The sequence below is a fragment of the Parasteatoda tepidariorum genome, chromosome 3 (assembly GCF_043381705.1).
Source record: "Parasteatoda tepidariorum isolate YZ-2023 chromosome 3, CAS_Ptep_4.0, whole genome shotgun sequence".
NCBI lineage: Eukaryota > Metazoa > Arthropoda > Arachnida > Araneae > Theridiidae > Parasteatoda > Parasteatoda tepidariorum.
In genome coordinates this window covers 80,562,924-80,587,024 of record NC_092206.1, presented here as the reverse complement: position 1 = coordinate 80,587,024, position 24,101 = coordinate 80,562,924, and the positions used below count along the sequence as shown (strand labels likewise).

The following is a 24,101-nucleotide window of genomic DNA, read 5'->3' as shown; positions in this document are numbered from 1 at the left end:
ACTTCAGTCCTTGCAAATCACAATGAAGAGATGTGTCCGCACAAAGTAGTATTAGTGAAGCAAAATAACGTAGAAACAAAGCGTGTTTTCTACAATTAAACTAGTCCAAATAAAACGGTGATTTAGATACTATTAAGTAAATATAGAGCAATCACTATGACACTTTAATTCAAAAAAATAAGAATGAAGAAATTTATCCGAATAATGTAAAGATAGCTTCATGCTGGGTAGTAAATTAAAGTAAGAACAATGCATTAAGTACAAACAAATATGTTTAAAAAACAACTAGCAGCATAACAACTCGTGCAAACTAGACTGAGGGGATTTTCCCGAACGATGTAGAATTAGTAGAATATATTAACTTAGAAATAAAACGTTTTAAGTACAATAAGGAAGTTCATAATACAAACGGTGGATTAGGTACAATAAAATAGTTAAACAACAATTATCATGTCAAAAGTAGATATAGTACTTCAGTTGAGCCAAAAAGAAAAGAGATTTGTTCCAACAAAGATAATTATAAGCGTAAAGTAACGTTGAAAAACAATTTACAGTACAATTGATTACAATTGAACGAGTAAAAAAAAAACACAATTATAATAACCAATTTAGGTATTATAAAGTAACTAAGGGTAATTACAATGACAATTCGATTCAAGAAAATAAGAATGAAGAAATTTATCTAAGGGATCTAGTGGTAGCTTTGTGCTGGCAGTAAAATATAAGGTTAAAAAAATGCACTAAATACAAACATGTTTAGAAAATAAACTTGTAGTTTTAATGTTAGGACGTAGCATATAGAAAAATAGAGAGGACCGATTTAGTCAATATAAACAGTTGACGGGAAAAAATTATCAATAGGGAAAAACCTCTGCTTTGAAAATATGTAATTTACTGAAATAAATTAAGAGTATTTTTAATCACGGTGATGTTTAAAAAATTAAAATACATTTAATATCACTATATATATATATATTTCAAAACTAACCAGAGTTTATAGTTTGGGAATTGTATTTGGGAATAGTATTGAATTCGCTAATTAATCACAGCTCATATACCTGACATAAAGTATTTTCTTTGATGAGCTTCTTTGTTTTGATTCATGAGGCCTTCTTGATAAGCTTGGCGAGCACCGTACTGCAGAATTTTAAATACTTGTTCCTCTTCTTCAACTAATTCTTGAGCCTGAATTTCAAATTCTGCTCTTATTGTTTCAGAAGATCTCCTTTCATCCGGTATAATTGTGAGCAAACTTTTTTGTCCTGTATTCATTTCCTTCCTAAGACATTCATAAAAGAAACACATATTTCAGCTTAAACAACAGCAAAGAACATGCCAAGTTAAACTGCTTGGGCTTCAAGCATCATTTTCAAGAATTAATTTCTGTATTTCGTGAAATTCTTGGAGGATCCGCCCCCTTTTTGCACCGTTCACCAACCCACGAAATTACTTGTCGTTATTTATTGTTTATTTCTCCTTAAACATGATTATTTATCACAAAAACAATGAACATTTTAGATTTAGAAACGATACAATTATTGCAGCTTTATATTATAAGCAGGAGCTAAGCCTGTTCACTTTCCTGTTCGATGCAGCTCACCAACCCCGATGATTGCCTCTCTGTAATTGTTGTTTGATGTTGTGGCTTTTATTTAAACGAAAATTGAGATTATTTACTTAAAATATTTCTAATAAAAAGAATTCTATATAGTTGAGCATGAGTACCCCCTTTTCCCCCATTCGAATATTTCCCATATTAATTTTCCCATTTTCCAATTAAAATCTAATAGTGAACATTAATTTTTTTAAGTAATTATTCTTCAAAATAAAGTTTAAAATTTTAAAGAAATTTATTATTATAATGAATTTGGTGAATTTACAACCGTTATTAAATATTTTCTCTTTCCAAACAGGCTGTTATAATAAATGCAATTTTTGCATACATCCCTTAGTGCATGAAGATGATCGTTAAATTCTAAATCATTTAACGAATCTCTTTAACTGTAATTCATAATAATATATTAATGTATTTTCATAAAAATGAATAGTTGTAAGACGGTTAATAATAATTAGACACCGATTTAAATAACTTTATCTTTAAAAGTGACGTAGAAATAAGTTATAATAAAAGAAACAATTCTATTAATTTTAAACTTTTCAGAAAACAATCAAAATTAAAAGCGTAATAATAGCAGTACAGACAAAGGCCTTAAATTAAATAAAATTTTTATTGGAAAACAGTACCTTTACGCCTTTTAATAATTTCATGCTGCAACTAAAAAAAAATATGAAAATCAGTGTGATTTTTTCGGCCAATAAAAATGACTGTAGTGGAAAACTGTGCTAGACTATTATTTTTTAGGTTAAAAAAGACATAGCCTAAAAAAAATTAATTTTTGTTATTAATAGCTTAAACAGGAAGAGTTTTTTCTTAGAATGTATCAAAAAGAGTCATTTTTTAAACACTTTTTTCAACAATCAGTATAATACAGTTTAATTAACTTTATTAAGTAAATGGGATTAAAAGATTTATTGTAATTGTGAACAAAACTTGAATTCAATTTGAGAAACTTTTTTGCAATTTGTATATTTTTAAACACACGTTTTGTTGATAATTGTTTTGGAAAGTTATTTTTAAGCACACTTCATTAAATACTTAAAATTTTCAGATAGGTAAAATCCAAGTATTTATTTTGAAATAGATCGTTTCTTTCACCGTTGAACTTTAGTTTGAAGCTATAAGACATTTTTATGTCTACAAATCGAGAAAATGTTAACTACAGAAAAATATTGTTGAAATTCTTTTTCCAACATTTGAACAATTGAGCAGAAACTTCAAAGAAATCACAAAACCAAAAGTTTTTAAGATCCAATTATTTTTCTTAAAGAAGTTCCAAAAATGTATTGAGGAAGCTAAAAAAGATGAAAAAAAAGCGTCCGATAAAAAAAATATTTCTTTTTATGAAGTGTTTACAAGATTAGAAATAGAAATAGCAAACAACAATTTTCATTTGTACGATTTCTCTTAATGCTGAAATGTAGCAAGCAAAAGAAATCGTGTTCTTTTCATTTATTTGTTTATTTTTGAAATAATAATCTAGTTAAAAATATGGCTTAAAAATAAAATGTAGATTCAATTCTTTCAGTTATTTTACAGGTTATAATACTTTTTCAGCATTCATTTTGAATGCGTTCTTACAGTATTTAAAAAGCAAAATACATATTCTCAATTTGATATCCGAAGTAAAATAATTTAAATTAATGATTGAGTTTTGAAATCTTGCCTCATCAATATGCTTTTTAATTGCAACCCGTTACAGATTATAATGCAGAGAAATTTGACTTTGTTCTCCTAAAACTGACCAACTATTACGAAACCTTTAAAATCCTGTATGAAAAACCATACTATCTAAATAACCAATTTATCAGTTAAGCAAATCGATGGTTACGCTTTTTTATATTAAATATGTTAAGACAATCATGGATAGAAAAATTTCCAAATAAAATAAAAATAATTGTTTTATCTGTAATGAAAGAATAATTCACTTCTTAAAAATATTTTGCGAAGCATTTTGATATAGAACTGTGTTTGAAAAGAAAACTGCTGAAACTGCCTTAACAGTTATATATTTTATGCATTCAAAATCATAATTTAGAAGTTTGAATTGTAGTAAGCTTTAAATAAGTATTTAAAATCAAGAAACAATCGCACTACTATTATTGCAAGGTTTTTATTTAACTCGGCATGGTGTAAATTTATGAAGAACTAAATTCAGTGTCGAAATTTCTACTATTGTGAGACTAGAGAATGTTTCGAATTCAACTGGTTTTAATCGTTTTCTAATCGATACAAACAGAATTTGTAGCAAATTCAAATTTCGATTGTTTCCAGAACAGTAAAGTGCTTGGATTTCAACTAGAGCAATTTTACCGGAGGACAAAGTGTATTCCAATTGTTTCATGACCACTAACAGTAAAATTTATCACCATCCTACATCCATATTAAATTTATTCAAAAAAAAGTTCTTACATCTATCTTATTAATAATAATGAAAAAAAATTAAATGTTCCGTATGTCACTACCAAAATATATTTATCGCCACTATTTTGCTATTTTACTACCGATTATTTTTTTTACCGACTATTTATGATGATGAAAATTTAGTTGAAGTTGTGTTTCAAATGACAATACAAAACTACATTTATCACCGCAAAAGTGTTCACCATATTTCGACTCGTTATAATGATCATGTTTTATTCGAAATTGAGTTTCGAATGACTATACAAATTTAAAGTTATCATAAAAAAATTACCACTTTCCGACGAGCTATCATAAAACAATTTTAAAGTAAGCTGTGATTCGCATGGTGATACTTAATTAAATTTATTACCAGAAGAGTTTTTGCAATTTTTGGGCAAAGTTGTGATGATTAAAATTTAATTGAAGTTGTAGTTCAAATGACATCAAAAACTAAATTTATCTCCATAAAAAAGTTTTTACTACTTTCCGATTAGCTACAATGATCAAAATTTAATTGAGGCTGTGTTCCAGGCGACTATATAATCTTTTTTTGAGTGCTACAGCTACGTTTTCTGACCAGTACTGATTTGTTGACAAATATATTTAATTACTTATTTCGAACTATGTTCTAGAACAAACAGCTCTAAAACTGAACCAAAAATGGAAATGGATGATACTTACCTAAATGAACACTTCAGTTTTTGATTTAAATATTTGACTACGTATGTTGGAGGCACCATATTTGAGTTAAGAGTATACCATTGTTTTAAGAGACTGACGTTTAATCCTGCTTCGTGAGCTTTGTCATAAATAGGAATAAACCATACCGTATTTTTGACCACTACTGATTTGTTGAAAAATATACTTAAACACGTATTTCGAACTATGTTCTGGAACAAACAGCTCTAAAACTAAACCAAAAATGGAAATGGATGATACTTACCTAAATGAACACTTCAGTTTTTGATTTAAAGATTTGACTACGTATGTTGGAGGCACCATATTTGAGTTTAGAGTATACCATTGATTTAAAAGACTGACGTCTAATCCTGCTTCATGAGCTTTGTCATAAATAGGATTAAATTCTGTTGCTTCTATACATCTTGGAAGTGGACATGGTTTGTACTTGTTTCCAATCAGACACTGTCAATTTTCAAAATATAACATTTATAAGTATAAATAAGTAGGCATTACTATATAAGTATTATATACTATATAATATAATATTATATACTATATATATATATATACTATATAACTATTGTTCTATAGCCTGATATACTTTTTATAAGTATTAAGAAAACTATAAATTTTAACAGAGAAACTAATTTGCAGTGTCAAAATAATGAATTAAGAAAGGTAATTAAATGTTTGATAAAAACACTATGTAAATAAAGGTAAAGTCCATCGTAATACATATGAGGGAAATATTTAAAATATTGTGTATTAGTTTATAGATTTGTTTACAGAATGTTACATCTTACACAATCTGAATTTATTGACATTGTATGAGCCAAAAACATAGTACAAATTTTATGAACTCGAAAATTGTATCTGAGAATGACCCACAAAAAAGTCCGGATAAAATTACGGTAAAAAAGTGCTGATATCTTATTGGATCTCATTTTCCGTAGCCTATTTTACCGTAAAATCCTTTTTTGTTAAAATTTTTATACCTTAATTTTTACAGTAATATTTATTTAATTAAGTGATTCAGGGATTTTTCGCTTAATATTACAGTATAAAAATTATGGTACATCAAATTTTTTGTTCCGTATAATTTTACGGAAAGCAAATACCGGCACTCTAAATAGGGGTACTTTTTACTGTAATTTATCCGGAGATTTTTGCTGTTTAAAGACAACGTAAAATATTGGCAGTATGCACAAACTGAGAAAAAAGGATTTTCAAAACTACCAAAATAAGGTAAAATTTACGACCTTTCTTGGTCATCAAAACGCTCGGAAATCTTTACCGAAGGCTTTTCTTATGATTTTGGTAAAATTAACGCGAAAATATTGTTTTATAATATGTGATAAAATTTGGTTAATTTTATTATGATTCCGTAGGGCGTGACGTTAAGCCCATTTGTTATATTAAATTTACTTTAAAGTTTTGCATTTCTTACCAAGAAATAAAAACTATAATTTTGAAACCCAGATTTTCCGGTTAGCCGTTACCATATGTATAGAAAAAGCACATAAAAATTTATTATAAAATAATTATTATGAAAAATATTATAATGTTCTATCTGTATTTTCTACTTGACAATGACTTATAAGCCTATATTGAGCACACAAGTCAGCAAATGTATGTAATTTCAATAAACCAATAAAATAATTTTTATAAAATTATATAATGAATGGTTTAAATATGGTACATTTTAGCCTTATAAGACAGGTTCAGGATTTCTTTACCAGGACTAACATTACCATACGTTTTTTAATTTCCAAAGATGTTTTTTTTCTGTGCGCATGTTACATTTATGTTACAACGATTTTACACCATTAAAATTTCTTTCCTATCTGAAATTCTGAGACATATTTAATATTTTAAGTCTATGTTCTGTTATACATGCATTGGTTTCTGGTTACTTAGTCATTCATTGGGACATATCATTTAGAGAAGAGTTTGGTTTGGTAAGAAACCAATTAATATTCATTCTATGAGTAACATTTTGGAATGATTCAAGTGCAATAAAATCACAAAGATTTTTTTTTATAATCTTGCTTTTGTCCTGTTATTTCATAAATCAACTTGCTATCTATTAAACTGAAGTCGCCCCAATTCACATAATGTCATCTCTTTTCCGTGATTGTAAGTTAGTCATTTTCATTCTTTATAAACGAAAATATGAGGTTTATATGGATGTTGCATGGAAATATTTGCACGTTTTTGATGCTAAAAACTTGTTTCTTGTATTTTCGAAATATTTTCGCCTACTTCAAATCCACCAAATTTGAAAATTAATTAAGAATTTTTAAGATTCATACTATATGTGACTTTCTGAGCTACCTCAATATGTTTTGAATGAATTTTTAAAAAATCTCAATTGATTTTTTGATAAAAGCTCAATTTCAATGAAATTTGTGGTTTACCATTCATCAACAGATTATGTTAGATAACATTTTATAAAAACACTTTAAAATAGACGTTAACATTAAAAAGGTGGTTTTCAAAATTTGATCACTAGATTTCTAATTCGACCAGTCTCAATTTCTTGAATCTCTATTAAAATATTTATATTCTTTGAATTACAGTATCATACAGTTGTAAATTTCAAAACTCAAATATAAAATTTATGAACTATATAATTTTTATATTATTTTTTTTCGTATTATTTTCTGTATAAAATACATATTATAAAGAAATTATTCATATTATTAATCAGTGTTTCATATTGTATTATGTAAGTTGTTTGAATGATATCTTACAATGAAAAAGGAACTAAAAAGTCATCATAATCAGTCATTTATTTCCATTAGTATTAAAAAGGTTATAGGCCTATTAGTATAAATTATAAAGGTTGGTCTGGGAAAAACTTCGCGTGAAGGTCAAGGTCCTCCCTGGGCTGTCGAGCCATTGATGATGTTCATTATAAATTATTTTTTGATTTTTATTTAAATCTTTAGAAAGCAGAATTATTTGTTTGGTTTAATAATGTGTTTTTAATGATGATGAATTCTGCAAATATACACAAAATCGTCTTATATATCAAATTTCTTTATAGACTAAAAATTACGGTTTTAGAAAAAGGATTTTGAGATTAAATCAAAACGCATGTAAAATTATACTTACAAGTAAAAAGCAGCCTAAAGATTCTCTGTAACTGTTTTCAATTTCTTTTAATTGTAATTCAAATGTATAAGGATCGTAGGTAGAGTCTAAATCATTTCCTTGTTGGACATCCAAAATTTCAAAATCTACAGCAGATGCGGCACAATGTCTTTGCAGTTCAGGCCAAACATTTTCATGTAGATACCGCCTTTCCATTTCAAAATCTATAAAATGTAACACTTATTATGCACAAATTTTAATGCAATAATTAAATATTTCGAAATACATATCATAAATGACAAATAATATATGAGAAATTAAAATTTTAAATGCTCCAACACGCTTTGTAAATGACTAGGTTTGCACTAAAATTTGCAAAAAAAAATATTATTGATTTATTACTTATTAATAATAAATAACCCTGGATAATTTATAATTCATAAATTATCAGCCAATCCCATACCACCTTTCCATTTCAAAATCTATAAAATGTAACACTTATAATGCATAAATTTTAATGCAATAACTAAATATTACGAAATACATAGCATAAATGACAAATAATATATGAAAAATAAATTTATTACATAGTCCAACACGCTTTGTAGAGGACTATGCATGCACTAAAATTTGCAAAATAAATTATTATTTATTTATTGATTTATTACTTATCAATAACAAATAATCCTGGATAATTTATAATTCATAAATTATCAGCCAATAATTATAAATTATAGGTTTCTTCATTAATCCTTAAAGTAAGCTGAAACAACTAATTGTGCACTGCGTTTAGTAAACATATGCTGCAATTTGAAGTGAAATATAATTAATCTAACTTTTCGGGAAAGAAACTTTGTTTTAAAACGTAAATTGTATGCGTGTCTCTTAATTGTTTGGAGAGAAGATAATAAAAACCAGAGAGGATTTAAAAAAAATATGATGTTTTAAGGAGAACAGTTGCAAATAAAATTTTATTTTTTGTAAGAAATAATCCTAGAATCAAAAATAATTTGAAGAAACGCAATTATAATAAACGCATACAAGGAATATCAAATGTAGGGGAAAAAACTTATTCTATTCAGAAAAAAAAACTAAATTTCAGAAAGCGTTAAACTTATTTTGTTTTTAATTTAGGAGAGCTACTTCTTGAATAAATGAAAATCATCTGAAATTATTAAAACAAAACTATACCTATTTATTTAAATAAAAAGTATATGAGTAAGATCTCTATGATATTAAGAAGGAATTTGCTGAAACAACCTTTCTAAACAGCTGAAAACCGCTTTTTGTATTGAACATTTTTAATCTTGTTATAAATTATGTTGCAATAAAGCATTAAGGAAGGCGAATTTATCTCAAAACGTAAATTATTCGCCTGTCTTTTGGTGTTAAAAATGAATTCATTAAATTTTTAATACGTGCCTTCTCAAACACGCTAATCCGGACAGGAAGTGAAGAACGTGGAAATGATGACATGAATAGGAACTGTAAGAAAATATTGCAGATAAATTAAAGATAAGTTCCTGCCTTAAATAAAATCCAGAATGGATAAGGAATAGATAAAAAAGTATATACCAAGAATAAAATGCGGTAAAAAGTTATTTAAAAAATAAAACAAATTTAAGAACTCACTTATTTTTTTATAATTAAAATTGATGCTCCTTAAACAAAAATATCCATAAAAAAATATAATACTAATTAAATCTATTTAATTTACTAAATAACACATACAAGTTATTAACCTGCAACTTGATGAAACAATCTCGTTTAGAAACAGCTTTAAACTACATAGTATCCCCAATTTTTAGTAGTTAATTTGTATTACATACTTTCACAAGTTTATTCTGGCTTAGATAGCTTCCAAATATTCCATGATAATTAAGTAAATTACTTCAAGAATAACGATTGTCTATTCCACACGGAATAATTCTCATTATTTAAATGTCATACAAAGACATTATGTGGTTTGAGAGACAGGCAATTTCACTAAGTAAATCAGCTTATTTGTTATGTATGAAAGATATTTTTCCTCACTTTGTTGAGATTTAAAAGAAATTGTGTTTTTGTGTTTTAATTTGATATTCTTGTTTGTATTAAAATGTGTGTGACAAAATCTAGTCATATTCTTTCTCGACAAATGTAATTTTTTTATCATTACTAAGCAACAGTTTTATTAATGAAAATTTCAAAGAATATTTTGAATAGGATTTGAAATCGTTTTGCTGCTTTAATCCATATCACTGTATCAGTTAATAGCTATATATATATATATATATATTAATATTTGTTCTTTTTATTTTCTTTCTGAAAACAGATAACTACTGTTGTTGTTGTTTCTAATTCCACTTCTAATGCAAAACTCGCCAATCATTGACCTTATATGAATTACTCAGGAAAGCGTGCCTTTCTTTTGACATGAGTGCACAGCAAGGTTGAAAGTGCGTCTTAGCTCAAAACCTTATAAATAGATCGTAACATCCCTCATTCGTGAGGCACTTCCTCAATTTAGACATGAATCTGAAGGGCAAGGTAATTTCTCCTGATTCCTGTATCCATGGTATTACTCAGTGACTGACCAAAAGACTTTCTCTTCCTCAGATTTTTCTGAGCACGCATTTCGAATGAAGGTGTAGCTCTTAACGGAGTTGAGAATCGAAACCCGGTACCTCTTTACTGGAGTCTGATTCTCTAACCTCTGGGATACCCGGCTTAAGGAGCTACTTCCTCAATTTAGGCAGGAATCTGAAGGGGAAGGAAATTTTCTCCTGATTCCTGTATCCATGGTACAGCTCAGCGATTGATCAAAAGTCTTTCGCTTCGACAAATTTTACTGAGCATGCATGTCGGATGTATGTGTAGTTCTTCACGGAGTTGAGAATCGAACCCGGTACCTCCGGACTGGAACCTCTGGGCTACCCGGCCGAAAGAACTACTAAATTTTTTATTTCAGTCTATCTCTCTAAAATCTGCAAAAATTATGTTACATATTGAAACTTTTACATCCTTATTTTTCTTTAATAATAATAAAATTAATATATTTTTATTTAAATAAAGACTTTTCACACTAATTAAGGAAAAAAATTCTGTGTAATCAAAACCAAGAGTTTCTCTCCTCTGTTCGCTTCTCTCATTAAAACCTCAATCGCTTCACTGATATCTTTAAGTTACAAAATTATTGCTTCGTACCCAAAAATTTATTCCCATTATTTTAATATCTAAAGTGATATTTCTATTTTAAAAACAAATCTATGAATCAAATCTTAATATTTATGACATTTGAATGACATTTAGACAATTTTAAAGTTCAATGCATCGAAAGATGTATTTTCACATATTCCAATATTTCATAATTGTAACAAATGCTATCATTGATTTTTCATTTAATGCTCCGTACCAAATATCAATCTTAAAATGCACATTTTTATCCACCGATCCTGCAAGCAATTTTATTGCATTATGTATATTGTTTGTAAATCTGGTTTTTTTCAAGGACTTGAAACATGTCATTTGTTATTTCTAGTTTGTATATTTTTGAAGCGATTGAAGTTTTTAATCTAGTAATATCTTACTACTTTAGTTTCTCAGAATTATTTATTTAAGAGAAAGAAAGAGAGTCATTCTTGATAAGTGTATTCGATAATATATTGATAAAGAAGGAAAAAGTTTGTCGATAAATTTCCTTCAAATGGAATCATATGGAATGTTGTATTACGCCATACGTGTTTTTATGAATGGGGATCAATTACTCTATGAATGATGATTCTCTTGTTAACGACATTAGTTCCCCACCACCTATCCATAGCACATGAAAATGTATCTTACTAGCTCCTCTCGGTTACGGTGGTTTTTCTTGTTTTGATTTTTTTTCTCGTCTACTGTGGTTTTTTTTAAGTTTTGTTTCGAACCTTTATTTTCCCCTTTTCTGTTGATAAATTCATCGTTTTATGTTTCAAATCAATTTTGTTTCTTCTCATTCATGTCTGGCAGGCTTTTACCATGAGCGTCTGCTTTTTGAGCTCTTGAAAAATGACTGTTATTTCCAATTTGTATATTTTTGAAACGAATAAAGTTTTTTTTTTAAATCTAGTAATATCTCACTACTGCCCATTGTGGTGTTTGGGGCAATTACTTGCCAAGAAAGGTGCCAATATGCTACTACAACCAAATACGGCAACTTCCTTTTGGGAAACCAAATACGGCAACTTCCTTTTGGGAAACCAAACTGCTCCTTAAAAATTTATGTAAAACCAACTCATTGCAAGACCTTCAGACTCGCAGAGCTTTCAAAAGTTGTAGAAATGTAAGTTCTTCTTTAATTCCCGTCAAACCAAGACGTGATGCAGTTGCGGCCTTCCGCTTATATACAGGCCACGGTTATCTTTCTGCTCACTTATACCGCATAGGCCTTTCCACAACGCTTTTTTGTCCACTTTGTAAATCTGGAGAGAAATTGGGCAGGGACCACCTGCTTCTATGTGGGACCTTTCATGGACACACTGAGTCCTCAAGATATTGGGAAGCAAGAGAACTTTTAAGGCAATGACTTCGGTCTTCTTTCTTTGTTATCCTACGAACATTAGCATTCGTTATTCATTTCATCTTTCTATTTGCACCTTTTACCTTGCCATTGGAAATAAAAATATAAAAATATCTCGCTACTTAAGTTTCTTGGGATTATTTATTAACCAAGAGAGAGAGAGAGTAATTTTTTACAAGTGTGTGATATAATATATTAATATATAATATGATAAACAAAGAAGAAATGTGTTGATAAATTTCCTTCAATATAATTCATATGGAATACTGTATTAAGCCATGAGTGTGTTTATGAATGAGGGTCAATTACTTTACTGTGGTATCTAAACATAGAATCAACACGGTTGTGACCAACCTGATTTTGACGAGATGACCAGGATTTTGACTACTCTAGATGGTTGTTTAGGAACACTGATTAGGTGTCCATGCAGAACAGAATCCAAAATACTGTCCTGCGAATCTGCCATGGTCCGGATAATTACTTGGCTATTTTTCATTCGTTTATATGCTTTTGATATTTCGGTACCCAATCTTATTATTATCTTTTGCCATTTTTATGACAACAGCACGTTTCAGATTTCAAATCACTTCTGTTTCGTTTTATTTATGTCTGGCAATTCATGGCAGTGAGTGCCTGTTTTTGAGAGCTTGAAACATGTAGTCTGCTGTTTCTAATTTCGATATTTTTGAAGGGAATTAAGTTCTTAGTCTAGTAATATCTGACCACTTTAGTTGCTCGTAACTATTTAAGAGAGAGAGAGGGTAATTTTTAATTTGTGTATGAGATATTATATTAATAAACAACGAAAAATTTGTTTATCAATTTCATTCAATAGGAACCAATTGGAATGATACATTACGCCGTGCGTGTTCTTATGAATGAGCGTCAATCGCTTTAATGCGATATCTAAACATAGTATCATCATGATTGTAACTTACCTGATTTTGAGGAGATGACCATAATTTTGACCACTCTAGATGGTGGTTCAGGTACACTCGTCACGTTCCCATGCAGAACAGAATCCAAAATACTGTCCTGCGAATCAGCCATGGTTCAGATAATTACTTGGCTATTTTTTATCAGTTTATATGCTTGTGATATTTCTGTGCCAAATCATTTCTAAGGAAACAAAATTAAAATGCTAATAATACTGAAAAAACATGTAAATAAATCTGTTTGCATTTTCAACATTTAATACAAGAGAAAATAATTTTACATATTTTCTCTAATAGATTCCACGTCATTAAATTCTTACTTTAAGCATTTAAAAAATAGGAAAAAAAAACTTAAGTACTATTTCAAGTTTCTAAAATTTAGGGAAAAAAAGTGATAAGTTTATAAAAACGAGAGATAAAAATATTCCATAGTATAATTAAACTCGCATTAATAAAAAAAACTCGTAATGAACAAAAATAAATTGTCAATTTCAAAGCAAGTATCAACTTAAATACTTTCATTGATTAAATTAGTACTTTACTTAATAAACAGCATACACTGACAACAACTTGAAATTTATAATTTTTTTGTGTATTTTTTAAAAAGAAATAAATAAAAGTATTAAAGTCGATTATTAGAAAACGATTACAGAATTATCGGATAAAAAAATTCTGTGGTGTTATATCGGCTTTTTACTTTGATTATTCATGCGCTTCATTTCTTTTTGTATCGCTAGTTTTTTAATTAACTATTATTTTACAATGAATGTTCTAAATGGTTGAAAATGTAATTAGCAAATTATTAAATGACTTATGAAGTTAATTATTATTCAATGAATGAAATTTCACTTATTTACCAAATGGAAAACGATACTCATATGAGTCATATCTTTCAGGCAATTATTATAGTTTTTTCCTTTTCTTTTTGTCGAAATCATTGGTACTCCGGTAGTGATGATTGCTGAGGAAAGTGACAATAATATCTGTCTTTACCATTGTCAGTAACAGCACTGATAGAAAACAAAGTAGAAACCCCAAAATCAATGACTGAAACTTCAAAATTAAAAATGGGAAACTTGAAGAAACCAAGGTAAGTACAATGTACAGAAAAAATCTCCGAAACACACTGTGAAAAATTCCGGATCAGAGTAAAGAGTACCGGCACTCAAGTTGCCGGTACTTTTCACAATAAAATTCATTTTTACTGGAGCATGTTACGGAACAAAAAATCTGTTAAGCCGTAATTTTTGCAGTAATAATTACCGCAAATCCACTGAATCCCTTGAATTAAATAACTATTACTGTAAAAATTACTGTATATTATTTCATGGAAAATGAATTCCATGGATGATACACCCAAAGTGCCGGTAATTTGGTACCATTATGCGGACTAGAATTTTTTAAAGTGCCTGTTGTCACATTAAAGCACCGACAAAGAATTGACCATTGGGTTTCAAATCCGAAGTATAAAGGGAATAAATCAATTGATAAACTGCATTGTTGAGTATGCCCTTTGGATCTTAATTAAGTGATTTTTCGTGAGGGTAGCGTTGACAAGATTGAAAAAGAGAAAAACAGTCCTTATAAAATTACGCAAAGTAATAACATTTACATTTTCTGTATGGTAATGAAAAAAAATTAATGCCAGATTTCTGTATTAAGAATGACAGCTTAACTGTTGTCCTGCTCTATGCATCTCATTATATGGATGTTACAGTCCTGTCTGTTTGTGATGGTGTCTTCTGAGCCGCAATCAGAAGAAAAAGATCCCTGGACTTGTATACTATTCTCAGAAAAAAGTAGGTTCAGTCTCTCGCCTGATTGTCGACAAAAACTTATCTGGATTGCAAGTGATAATGTATATCGTACAGCAAAGCCGTGTGATTATACGGACTAGAATCATAAATAATAGTAGTATATTGAGCCAGGCTGGCTCAGGGGATAGGACATTCCCCTTTCAATTAGGTGAACAAAGAGAAGGTTTGAATCCTAGAAGTTTTTAGTAAATACGAATTCTACTCTTGGCTAGCACCGACCTCAGTGCTAGACAAAACATGGGCTAAAATCCCCATGAATCAACATGCGTTAAACATGCGCTAAAACCACCCTAACCTTGAGTGGTTTTCGTGATTTTCTTCTATAGAATAAGCTAATGAGTTTAGTTCCATCAAAACTGTGCTAAAAAAGTTAGTTCTTTCCTGTTTTATTCAGGAATTACCTTGTCTCAGAACTGGAACTATGACTGAGTATATAACGATGCATCAATAATGTTTTACGTTCGTATTCTCTATTGGTGCTACTACTTGTACCGATGACAAAGCAATATTCCGATGAGCAGTCATTAGTCAGTGAGAATATTTAGCGTTTTCCACAGTTAGCATATAGCCCAGACCTGAAATCCGTCGCAAATGTTTTGAATGCTTTGAGGAAGAGTTTTACCAATCGACACATACAATGCCCGCAAATAAGCAAGGATGCATTCATATAGAGGATTTGGATAATTTAATGCTTTATTATTAAAAAATCTGCTATAAAATATAGTAACATGCAATTTTAACATTTTTAAAGTACAGATGAAACAAACAAAAAATGAAATTCTAAGTAAAATATTTATCCTCCTAATTATATTTTATACAAAAAATTCCCGAACAGAGTTATAAGTACCATAATAAAAAAAATAACACAAATGTGAGTTATTTACTGTAAATAAATGTATTTTTTTATATGTTTTTGTCACAAAGAATAATGAGATTCCGAAATAAAATCATAGCAATACGTAAATGCAGTTTCTCGAATAATAAACAAGTTGTTAGATAAATTCTCGTGCAAAGAACAGAATATTTCGAGAAACATTGCAACCATATATAAAAAAATGTTTCAAAATAATGTATAGAAAAATATACCCATATTGACAAAATGATAATGATGCATTAAATTGAAATCTTCCGAGTAATTTGACAGAAATATTTTCCAAAGATTTGTTTTCCCCCCTTTAAAATGCTTGTTGTTTACTATTTTTATTCATCATTAGACGGATTTGAAAATTTCTATAATATGATTGGCTCACGTTACAAATAAAAGTGATTTTTCAAATCTCTTGCATCCATAAAAGTAGCTTTTATTTCAAAATAATTGTGTTACTGCATTATTTCAATAATTAAAATTGCAATGTATTTTTAGTCGAAAACAATGGATTAAGAAACAAATGTTGTGCATAAGTAACTTTAAATTTTGCTGTAATGAGGGTTTCAGTATATTTCTTTTGCTTTCGAGTTTAGATTTAGTAAATCGTTTGACAAATTTGGCAAAAATACTTATAAAATGTTTCTTAATTACATTATGATTTCATTTTATTTAAGTATATGTTTTATTTTCTAGAGGTTAATATTTTGCAACCAACTATTAAAGCTGGGAAAGAAAATGTATTAGCTTGCATGTAGTACTTATTTATTTAAATTAAGAAGTCTCCTAATTTGGTTTAATGAGATTCGTCGTGTGTTGTGGCACCAATTATGATATTTTTCAGCCAAGGCTGGAGCCAGACACAACATTAGCGGGTAAATAACAAATAATAATCAGTTAAATTTGATGCCAGGAACTCAAAGAGTGAAGACGTGAAAGGGTCTTATTCCTAGATTCCATATCTGTTTAGTATCCTAACGCTTATTTGTTGGTTTCATAATCATTTTATTTCAACAATAAATAGTTGTTTTTCATTAAATGTTTTAGTGATTAATTATTTTAGTTAATTCTTGTGTTCAATAACAACACTACAAAATTGCGTACTCATAACGAGCATACAGTATGATTATTTCTAATCATTTGTTCCCCTCAATATTTTGTTCAGAAACATGTTACGTAACCAATATTTATCTTTAAGAACTACAAAGTTGCCATTGGGTGTAAAATTTTTTACAGCTTCGTAAAATAACTTTGTTTGATTTAAGAATTGCTTAGTGAAAAAAAATGCCTTCTTATTCGAACCGTTTAGGAGTTTAATTTAGTTTTCAACATTTATTTGTGTTGTAAATCAAAGCAATATTTTTACATAAATTGCTATGCTTTCGTATCATGCATTAGAATCTTGCAAAATCCCATACTCTCATTATAGCTTTTTAAATTTCTGAACGAAGAAAAGAATATACACTATTGTTCCCCACATTGCTTGGTTCAGAAAATTGTCAACAAGCCAAAAAATTATATTTTTAACAACTGTAAAGTTGCCCGTGGTCGCATAGTTTCCCATCTTCCTGTAACTGCATATATATTTTTAAGAAAATAATGCAATAGGTACTATTAAGAATTATGCTGACTTTTTTAAAATGTTTAAAATAAATAAGTGAAGTAACCAAACATCGGATTTACATTTTTGATTCTAATATTTCTAATCTTTAATCAACAGAAAATGAATGTTGGAGATCAAAGTATTTCCTTATTTCAGCACTAGAATAAATTCTTTTGTAATAATTAGATATTAAATGTTTATTTCACTGAACTATGTAGAAAACAGAAGCAGGGACTTTTTGAAGCAGGAACTTTTAAAGACACCAGAAATTATGCTCTAAAATATCTTTCAATTTTTGAAGTGGAAACGCGTTTCCTGTATGCGCACAATCATATTTAAAAATATATAGCTCGAAATAAAATTAACAAACCATTTCGGACTTCTCTAAAAGGCTTACAGTAAATGAGAGAAGTAACCAATCTCAAGATTTACATTGTTTGATTCCAACATTTTTAATCATTGATCATCGGAATATGAATGTTGGAAATGAAAGCCTTTCCTTATTTAAATGTTAGAATAAATTCGTTTATTACGTTGAGAAATTAGAAATTTATCTTATTCAAAAAATCATCTGACTGTTGCCCCTTTTACTGTTTGATACAGGAACTTTTTTCAAAACTCTCAAAATTATATTCTAGAAATGTTTTTATAGTTGCCTTGATAGTCAAAAATTTACTGGTTTGCAACAATCACATTTTTTAAAATAAACTTAGTTCAAAATCAAATGCTAAGGATTATTTGGACTTCTCTAAAAGGCTTAAAATAAATTAGAGAAGTAATCAAACTCTGATTTACATTGTTTAACTCCAATATTTTTATTCTTTAATCATCGGAATAGGAATATTGAAAACCAAATCTTTTCCTTATTTCAGCGAAGGAATAAATTTATGCGATACGCTTAGAAATTAGAAGTTTATCTTATTGAAAAACTCAGGTGACAATTACCCCTTTTTATTGCTTGATACAGGAACTTTTCAAAGCTCTCAAAATTATATTATGAAAATATTTTTAGAGTTGCCTAGATAGTCAAAAATTTACTAGTTTGAAACAATAATATTTTTTTTAAATGAACTTAATCAAAATCAAATGCTGCGGTTTATTTGAACTTTTCTAAAGGGCTAAAAATAAATACAATAAGTAACCAAACACCAGCTTTGTATTTTTTTATTTAATATTTTCAATCTTTAATCATCTATAAATCAATGAAAATGAAAACTTTGTCATTATTTCAGCATGAAATTGAATATCTTTGTTAGGTTTAGAAATTAAAGATTTCACTTATAAGACTTTGTAGGAGCCAATTATCCCTTCTATTATTTGATGGAGGATACAATAACCTTTCAGACAACCAGAAATAATATTTTTTTAAAAATATCTAAAATTACTCAGAGTGCCGAAAGTTTACTTGCTTGCAGCAATCATCTTTTAAAACTCATTTATGTCAAAATAAAATGCTAAGATTTCTTAATTCTTATCGAAAAGTTTTAAAATAAATAAAAGTAGTAACCAACCTTTAGCTTTAAATTTACTTATTCTAACATTTATAATTTTTAATAATCGGAAAATGAATGATGAAGATCAAAGCTTTTCCTTATTTCAACGTCAGAATAAATTCTTTTGTTTAGCTTAGAAGGAAGAAATCCATCTACCATTGAACCAGGGATTTTAATTTTCGACCTTTGTATGACATCGTCTTTAATCTGCATAGAATTTTCTTTTTTTCGTTGAAGAATAATGGAAAAGGTCGGAATTTTGCAGATATTTGATAATATTCCAACTCTGTTGATGACAGCTTATCTTAATATAGATTTCAATTTATTCGCTGGATTTCTCTAAAAAAAGAAAGTTCTTCGAGTGACTGAAGATGTCGTTTATAGAAATCCGGAATCTTTAAGGGAAAGTTAAAGGCTATTTGAATTTAAAGGATACTGATAGTTTGAAAATTGATGATTGGAATAAATTGAATTGAGGATCTAAATATATCAGTACGAAATTTATCAGTACGAAATAACAGGTGTTTGTTCTCAGTTAATAATTATTTGTTTCACTTGCATGATTTAATTTGTAAATACGCTTACAAAAATTTCCCGGAAAAAATGGTTAATTAACTATACATAATGTTATTTTACCATATTCAAGCAAAACAGTCAAATAACCATAATTAAAACGATAATAAAACTGTTGACTAACTGCCTTCACTTAAAAACGGTAAACAACCAGAATTTTATCGCACCAACTAGGACCACCTAATAAAGCATATTATACCTGCTTATTATACCTAGCATATTATACCAATCATATTATACCACCTACATATTATAGCCGAGAGGACTAATCTACAATTCTCTAAGTTTTAATTTTTTTAATAGATTATTTTAAGCTGTGCTAATTATATATTAATAATAAGAGTGTACTCGTTTTAAATAATAAGAGTTATCTGGTTAAGAATGTATATGCTTATTATATATTTTATTGCATATTTTAATACGAATTTTTCTGTGCAATTTCTAATTAACAAAAAGATTTTTTTAATCGAACAAGTGAAACAATCGAATTATTGAAACGAAGGAATTAAAGGAAATAAAATAATTTCAATTGAAATATTGACTATCTTGCTTTCATTTATTCAAAGACATTTATGTAACTAATAGAAACCAACAAGAAGTGCTTAAGCAAATATCCTAAAACTAGTTTTTACTTTAAGATCCTCTTGTCAAAATTAAACATGCAATTTAAAGCGACTAATATGTTTAGAATTTTTTTTGGTTAATATCATAAATGCGAAAGGAATTATTTAAATAAAAACAAATTTTAGAAAATAGTCGTCGTAACAGTGCAACAAAAAATAAAGTGTAATAATTGGTTCAGAAAAAATACTAATTAGTATTCATTAGCGTTATTTACGTGTAATTATTACGAAATGTTATGTGTATACACTATTATGTATATTATACACAGAAATATAATAATATTCAATTATGGAAATTTAAAATCAAAATCAAAATTTTCTAACAAAACAAAGTTTTTTCTAAATCACCATCGGCTTCGCTCACCATCCCTCATGGTTGTTCAATTTAAAGATTCAACCAAAGAAATATTCTCTTCGATGGAACAATACCACGTGATTTATCGGTTCATAAGAAAGTGCTAACAATAGTGTGTAACAATTAGCGACGCTTTACTTTTTATGTTGAGTAGAGATAGTATCGACAATTTAATTTCAGTGAATTTTCGAGACCTTATCATAAGCTATTTCTTTCTTTTATTTCACTTAAAATATGTTTACTATGTTAATCAAATTCAATCAATTAAAAAATAAAGCAAATAAGCAATCAATTAATAAGGAAATAAACAATCAATTAAAGAAGAAATAAACAATCAGTTAAAGAAGAAAGAAACAATCAATTAGAGAAATACACTTTAAGAAGGAACATTGCCACGTGATTTACTGATTCACAATAGTGTGCAGCAAAAACTTAATGCGATTACAGACAATTGATTTTTTATGTTGCATAGAGATTTTATTGACAATTTTATTTAAATCAATCTTTTTGAGACTTTACTTTAAGTTTTTCCTTTCCTTTATTTCACATAAAAGCTATTAGCTATGGTAATGAAAGTCAATCAATTAAAGATTAAACCAAATAAGCAATCAATTAATGAAGAAATAAACAATCAAATGAAGAAGAAAGAAACAATCAATTAAATAAATGCTCTTTAAGAAGGAACATTGCCACGCGATTTACTGGTTCACAATAGTGTGCAGCAAAAACTTAAATGCGATTACAGACAATTGATTTTTTATGTTGCATAAAGATTTTATTGACAATTTTATTTAAATAAATTTTTTTGAGACTTTACTTTAAGTTTTTCCTTTCTTTTATTTCACATAAAAGCTATTAGCTATGGTAATGAAAGTCAGTCAATTAAAGATTAAACCAAATAAGCAATCAATTAATGAAGAAATAAACAAGCAAATAAAGAAGAAATATTCTTTAAGAGGGAACATCACCACGTAATTTACTGGTTAATAAGAATGCGTCGACAATAGTTAAAAACGATTACAGACCATTGATATTTTATGTTAAGAGATACTGTTGACAAATTTATGTAAAAGAATTTTTAAGACTCTACGTTTAGCTTCGTCTTTATTTTATTTCTCCTATAAATATTTGCTACGATAATTCTTATTTAAATTTCATATTTATATTATTATTTAAGATTTATTTATTTATTTTTTTGGAATAAAATACTTTTTTGATTTTTTATTATTGATTCATATTCATATATGCCAAGATTATAGTTGATCAAGTATTTAATCTATTATGTCCTAACACATTACTATCAATGCTATACATTAAATTATATGCCCAGATAACAAACAACTGCAAGTGTTAGGGAAAATAATTAGTGCAAATTAATATACCTGAAAAGAATATTTATTAACCGTCACAGATTTGTCGGAATTTGAAGCAATCATTTCCCCACATTTTTAGTAAAATTTAATTCATTTATTCAACCCAAGAATTATGGACTAGTCTCTGTACATTTTCATTATTCAAAACAAGTTCGCTCAACACTCTAGGTTCACAAAGAGTAAATGATTTATGGCTTAGTGTTGCCATCTATTCAGGCAGAAACATTAGACATATAAAGCAGACGATCTTTAAATATTTAACGTTGCTCATCTCTACACCATCTCCCCAGGCTACTAAAGAGAACAGAGGGTTGTAAAAATGGGCTGTGCTTATTACAAAGAATAGGGTGATAAGACGATAAAGGAGGCTTTATGCATTTTATTATTTAATTAGTCTGTAAAATTTTAAAAATCCCTTCTCACCCGCATTTAACGGAAGCACTCATTTCGTAGAAAGCTTATTCGTTAGGTATTAGCATTATACATAATAATTAAATTAAAATCCATAGATTTTCATTTTATAATTTAGTACACTTTAGATGTTGTTTTGAAATAATAACATTTTCGAAAGTTAAATCGTTACTTAGTAAAACTATTACAATATTTTATATCTTATGTATTTTTATCGACATAGTTTGGTTTATTTTAATTATTGTTTTTGTACATTGTACAGAGTGTAAATTAACTTATATTCTATTACTTTTAATTTTTAAAAAAAAACATGCGTGGTACATTAAAACACACGTTTTAGAAAATTATGTGTGTTTAAAACAATTAAAAAAATATCTGAGCTTAAGGCATCAAAAATATGTGCGCAAATACACTGTGAAAAAGTATGGTCAAAACTACCAGAATATGGTAAAATTTAAAGTGTTTCTGGCTCTATGGAAACACCAAAATGCATGGCATTTTTTGCCGAAGAGCTTTGATAATGATTTTTGTAAAATTAACAATAAAATATGGTTTTAAAATATGTGATAAGAATTTGGTAATTGCGATAAGATTCGGTAGTTTTATAATGAAGCTTTAAAGCTTGCATAAAAACCTTTTTATTTGGTTAAATTTACTTAAAAGTTTTGTATTTTTTACTAAATGTGTAGTAATAAGAGCTATGATTTTGAAAACCAGAATTTCCGGTAAAGCGTTACCAAATGAACGGAAAAATTACTAAATAAGTGGCTAAAAACCATATATTTTGGTTTAATGAGCCAGAGTTACTGTGTTTTTTTACCTGAAATGTTATTACGGATCAAGCATTATCCCAATGTTAAGGATCAAGCATTGTGATAACCTTCGTGGAGGAATTTTTATGGAACTAATCCATATTACCGTTACAAGAAGACAGATATCAAGAAAATCCTCAAAGGTTAGCCCGACTGCATGGGAATTCTAACCCTTGTTCTGCCTAGTACTGATGATATTTTAAAGTCAGCACTGTTGTCTGTGCAAACTGGGAGCAGAACTCTTATCAATCGGTTACCACTGGGTTCAAACCTAGGTCTCCTCATTAGGAGGCGAACCGCTCTGTACTCTGAGTCACCTCGGCTCTGCTGTACTACCTGCAGTATCATATCATATCATTTTCTGTCGGCAATAAGAGGAAAAATTGAACCCACTCTCGTCTGAGAATAGCATACAAATCCAATGATATTTTTCTTCCAATAGTGATTCAGACAGCAGGCGTATAATCCTCTTTAATACAAACCTCAAGCAGTAGTTTTTCGAAAGATTCGCTTACCATTGTCAACAAGTAACTGATTTTTATAATGAGTAAAAATCATGCACCTGTGAGCAGTGATGGGTCATGGGATAGAGCGTTCGCCTTCCAATGAGGTGGACCGGGTTCGAATCTCAGCAATAGCTGGTCGATACAAATTCCGCATACGGTTCGCACCAACCACAGTGCTGATTTAAAATGTCTTCAGGGATAAACGGACCATGGGTTAGAGCCCTCTTGCTGTCTGGCTACTCGTGGGAGGTTTTCGTGGTTTTCCTCTCCATGTAACGAAGGTGAGGTTTAGGAAAACTAAAAAGTCCTCCACGAAGGCAAATTTGCTACGAGAGCATCGAAATGCAGGTAATTTTTTTCAAAGTGCTTTGGTAATTAATTTGTTAAAATTAATAATAAA

At 28.7% G+C, this 24,101-nt stretch overlaps 1 protein-coding gene across 1 annotated transcript in view; it reads right to left on the bottom strand.

Moving 5' to 3' along the window:
* The window catches only part of LOC107450170 (protein qui-1-like), a 140,900-nt gene that overhangs the window by 61,230 nt on the left and 55,569 nt on the right, over window positions 1-24,101 (bottom strand). Inside the window, exons 2-5 of the mRNA XM_071178889.1 lie at window positions 13,274-13,454; window positions 7,820-8,022; window positions 4,965-5,164; window positions 1,059-1,279 (exon numbers count right to left, since the gene is read on the bottom strand). Coding sequence (XP_071034990.1) covers window positions 1,059-1,279; window positions 4,965-5,164; window positions 7,820-8,022; window positions 13,274-13,385 — 736 coding nt within the window. The 5' untranslated portion in view covers window positions 13,386-13,454. The remainder of the gene's footprint in view (window positions 1-1,058; window positions 1,280-4,964; window positions 5,165-7,819; window positions 8,023-13,273; window positions 13,455-24,101) is intronic.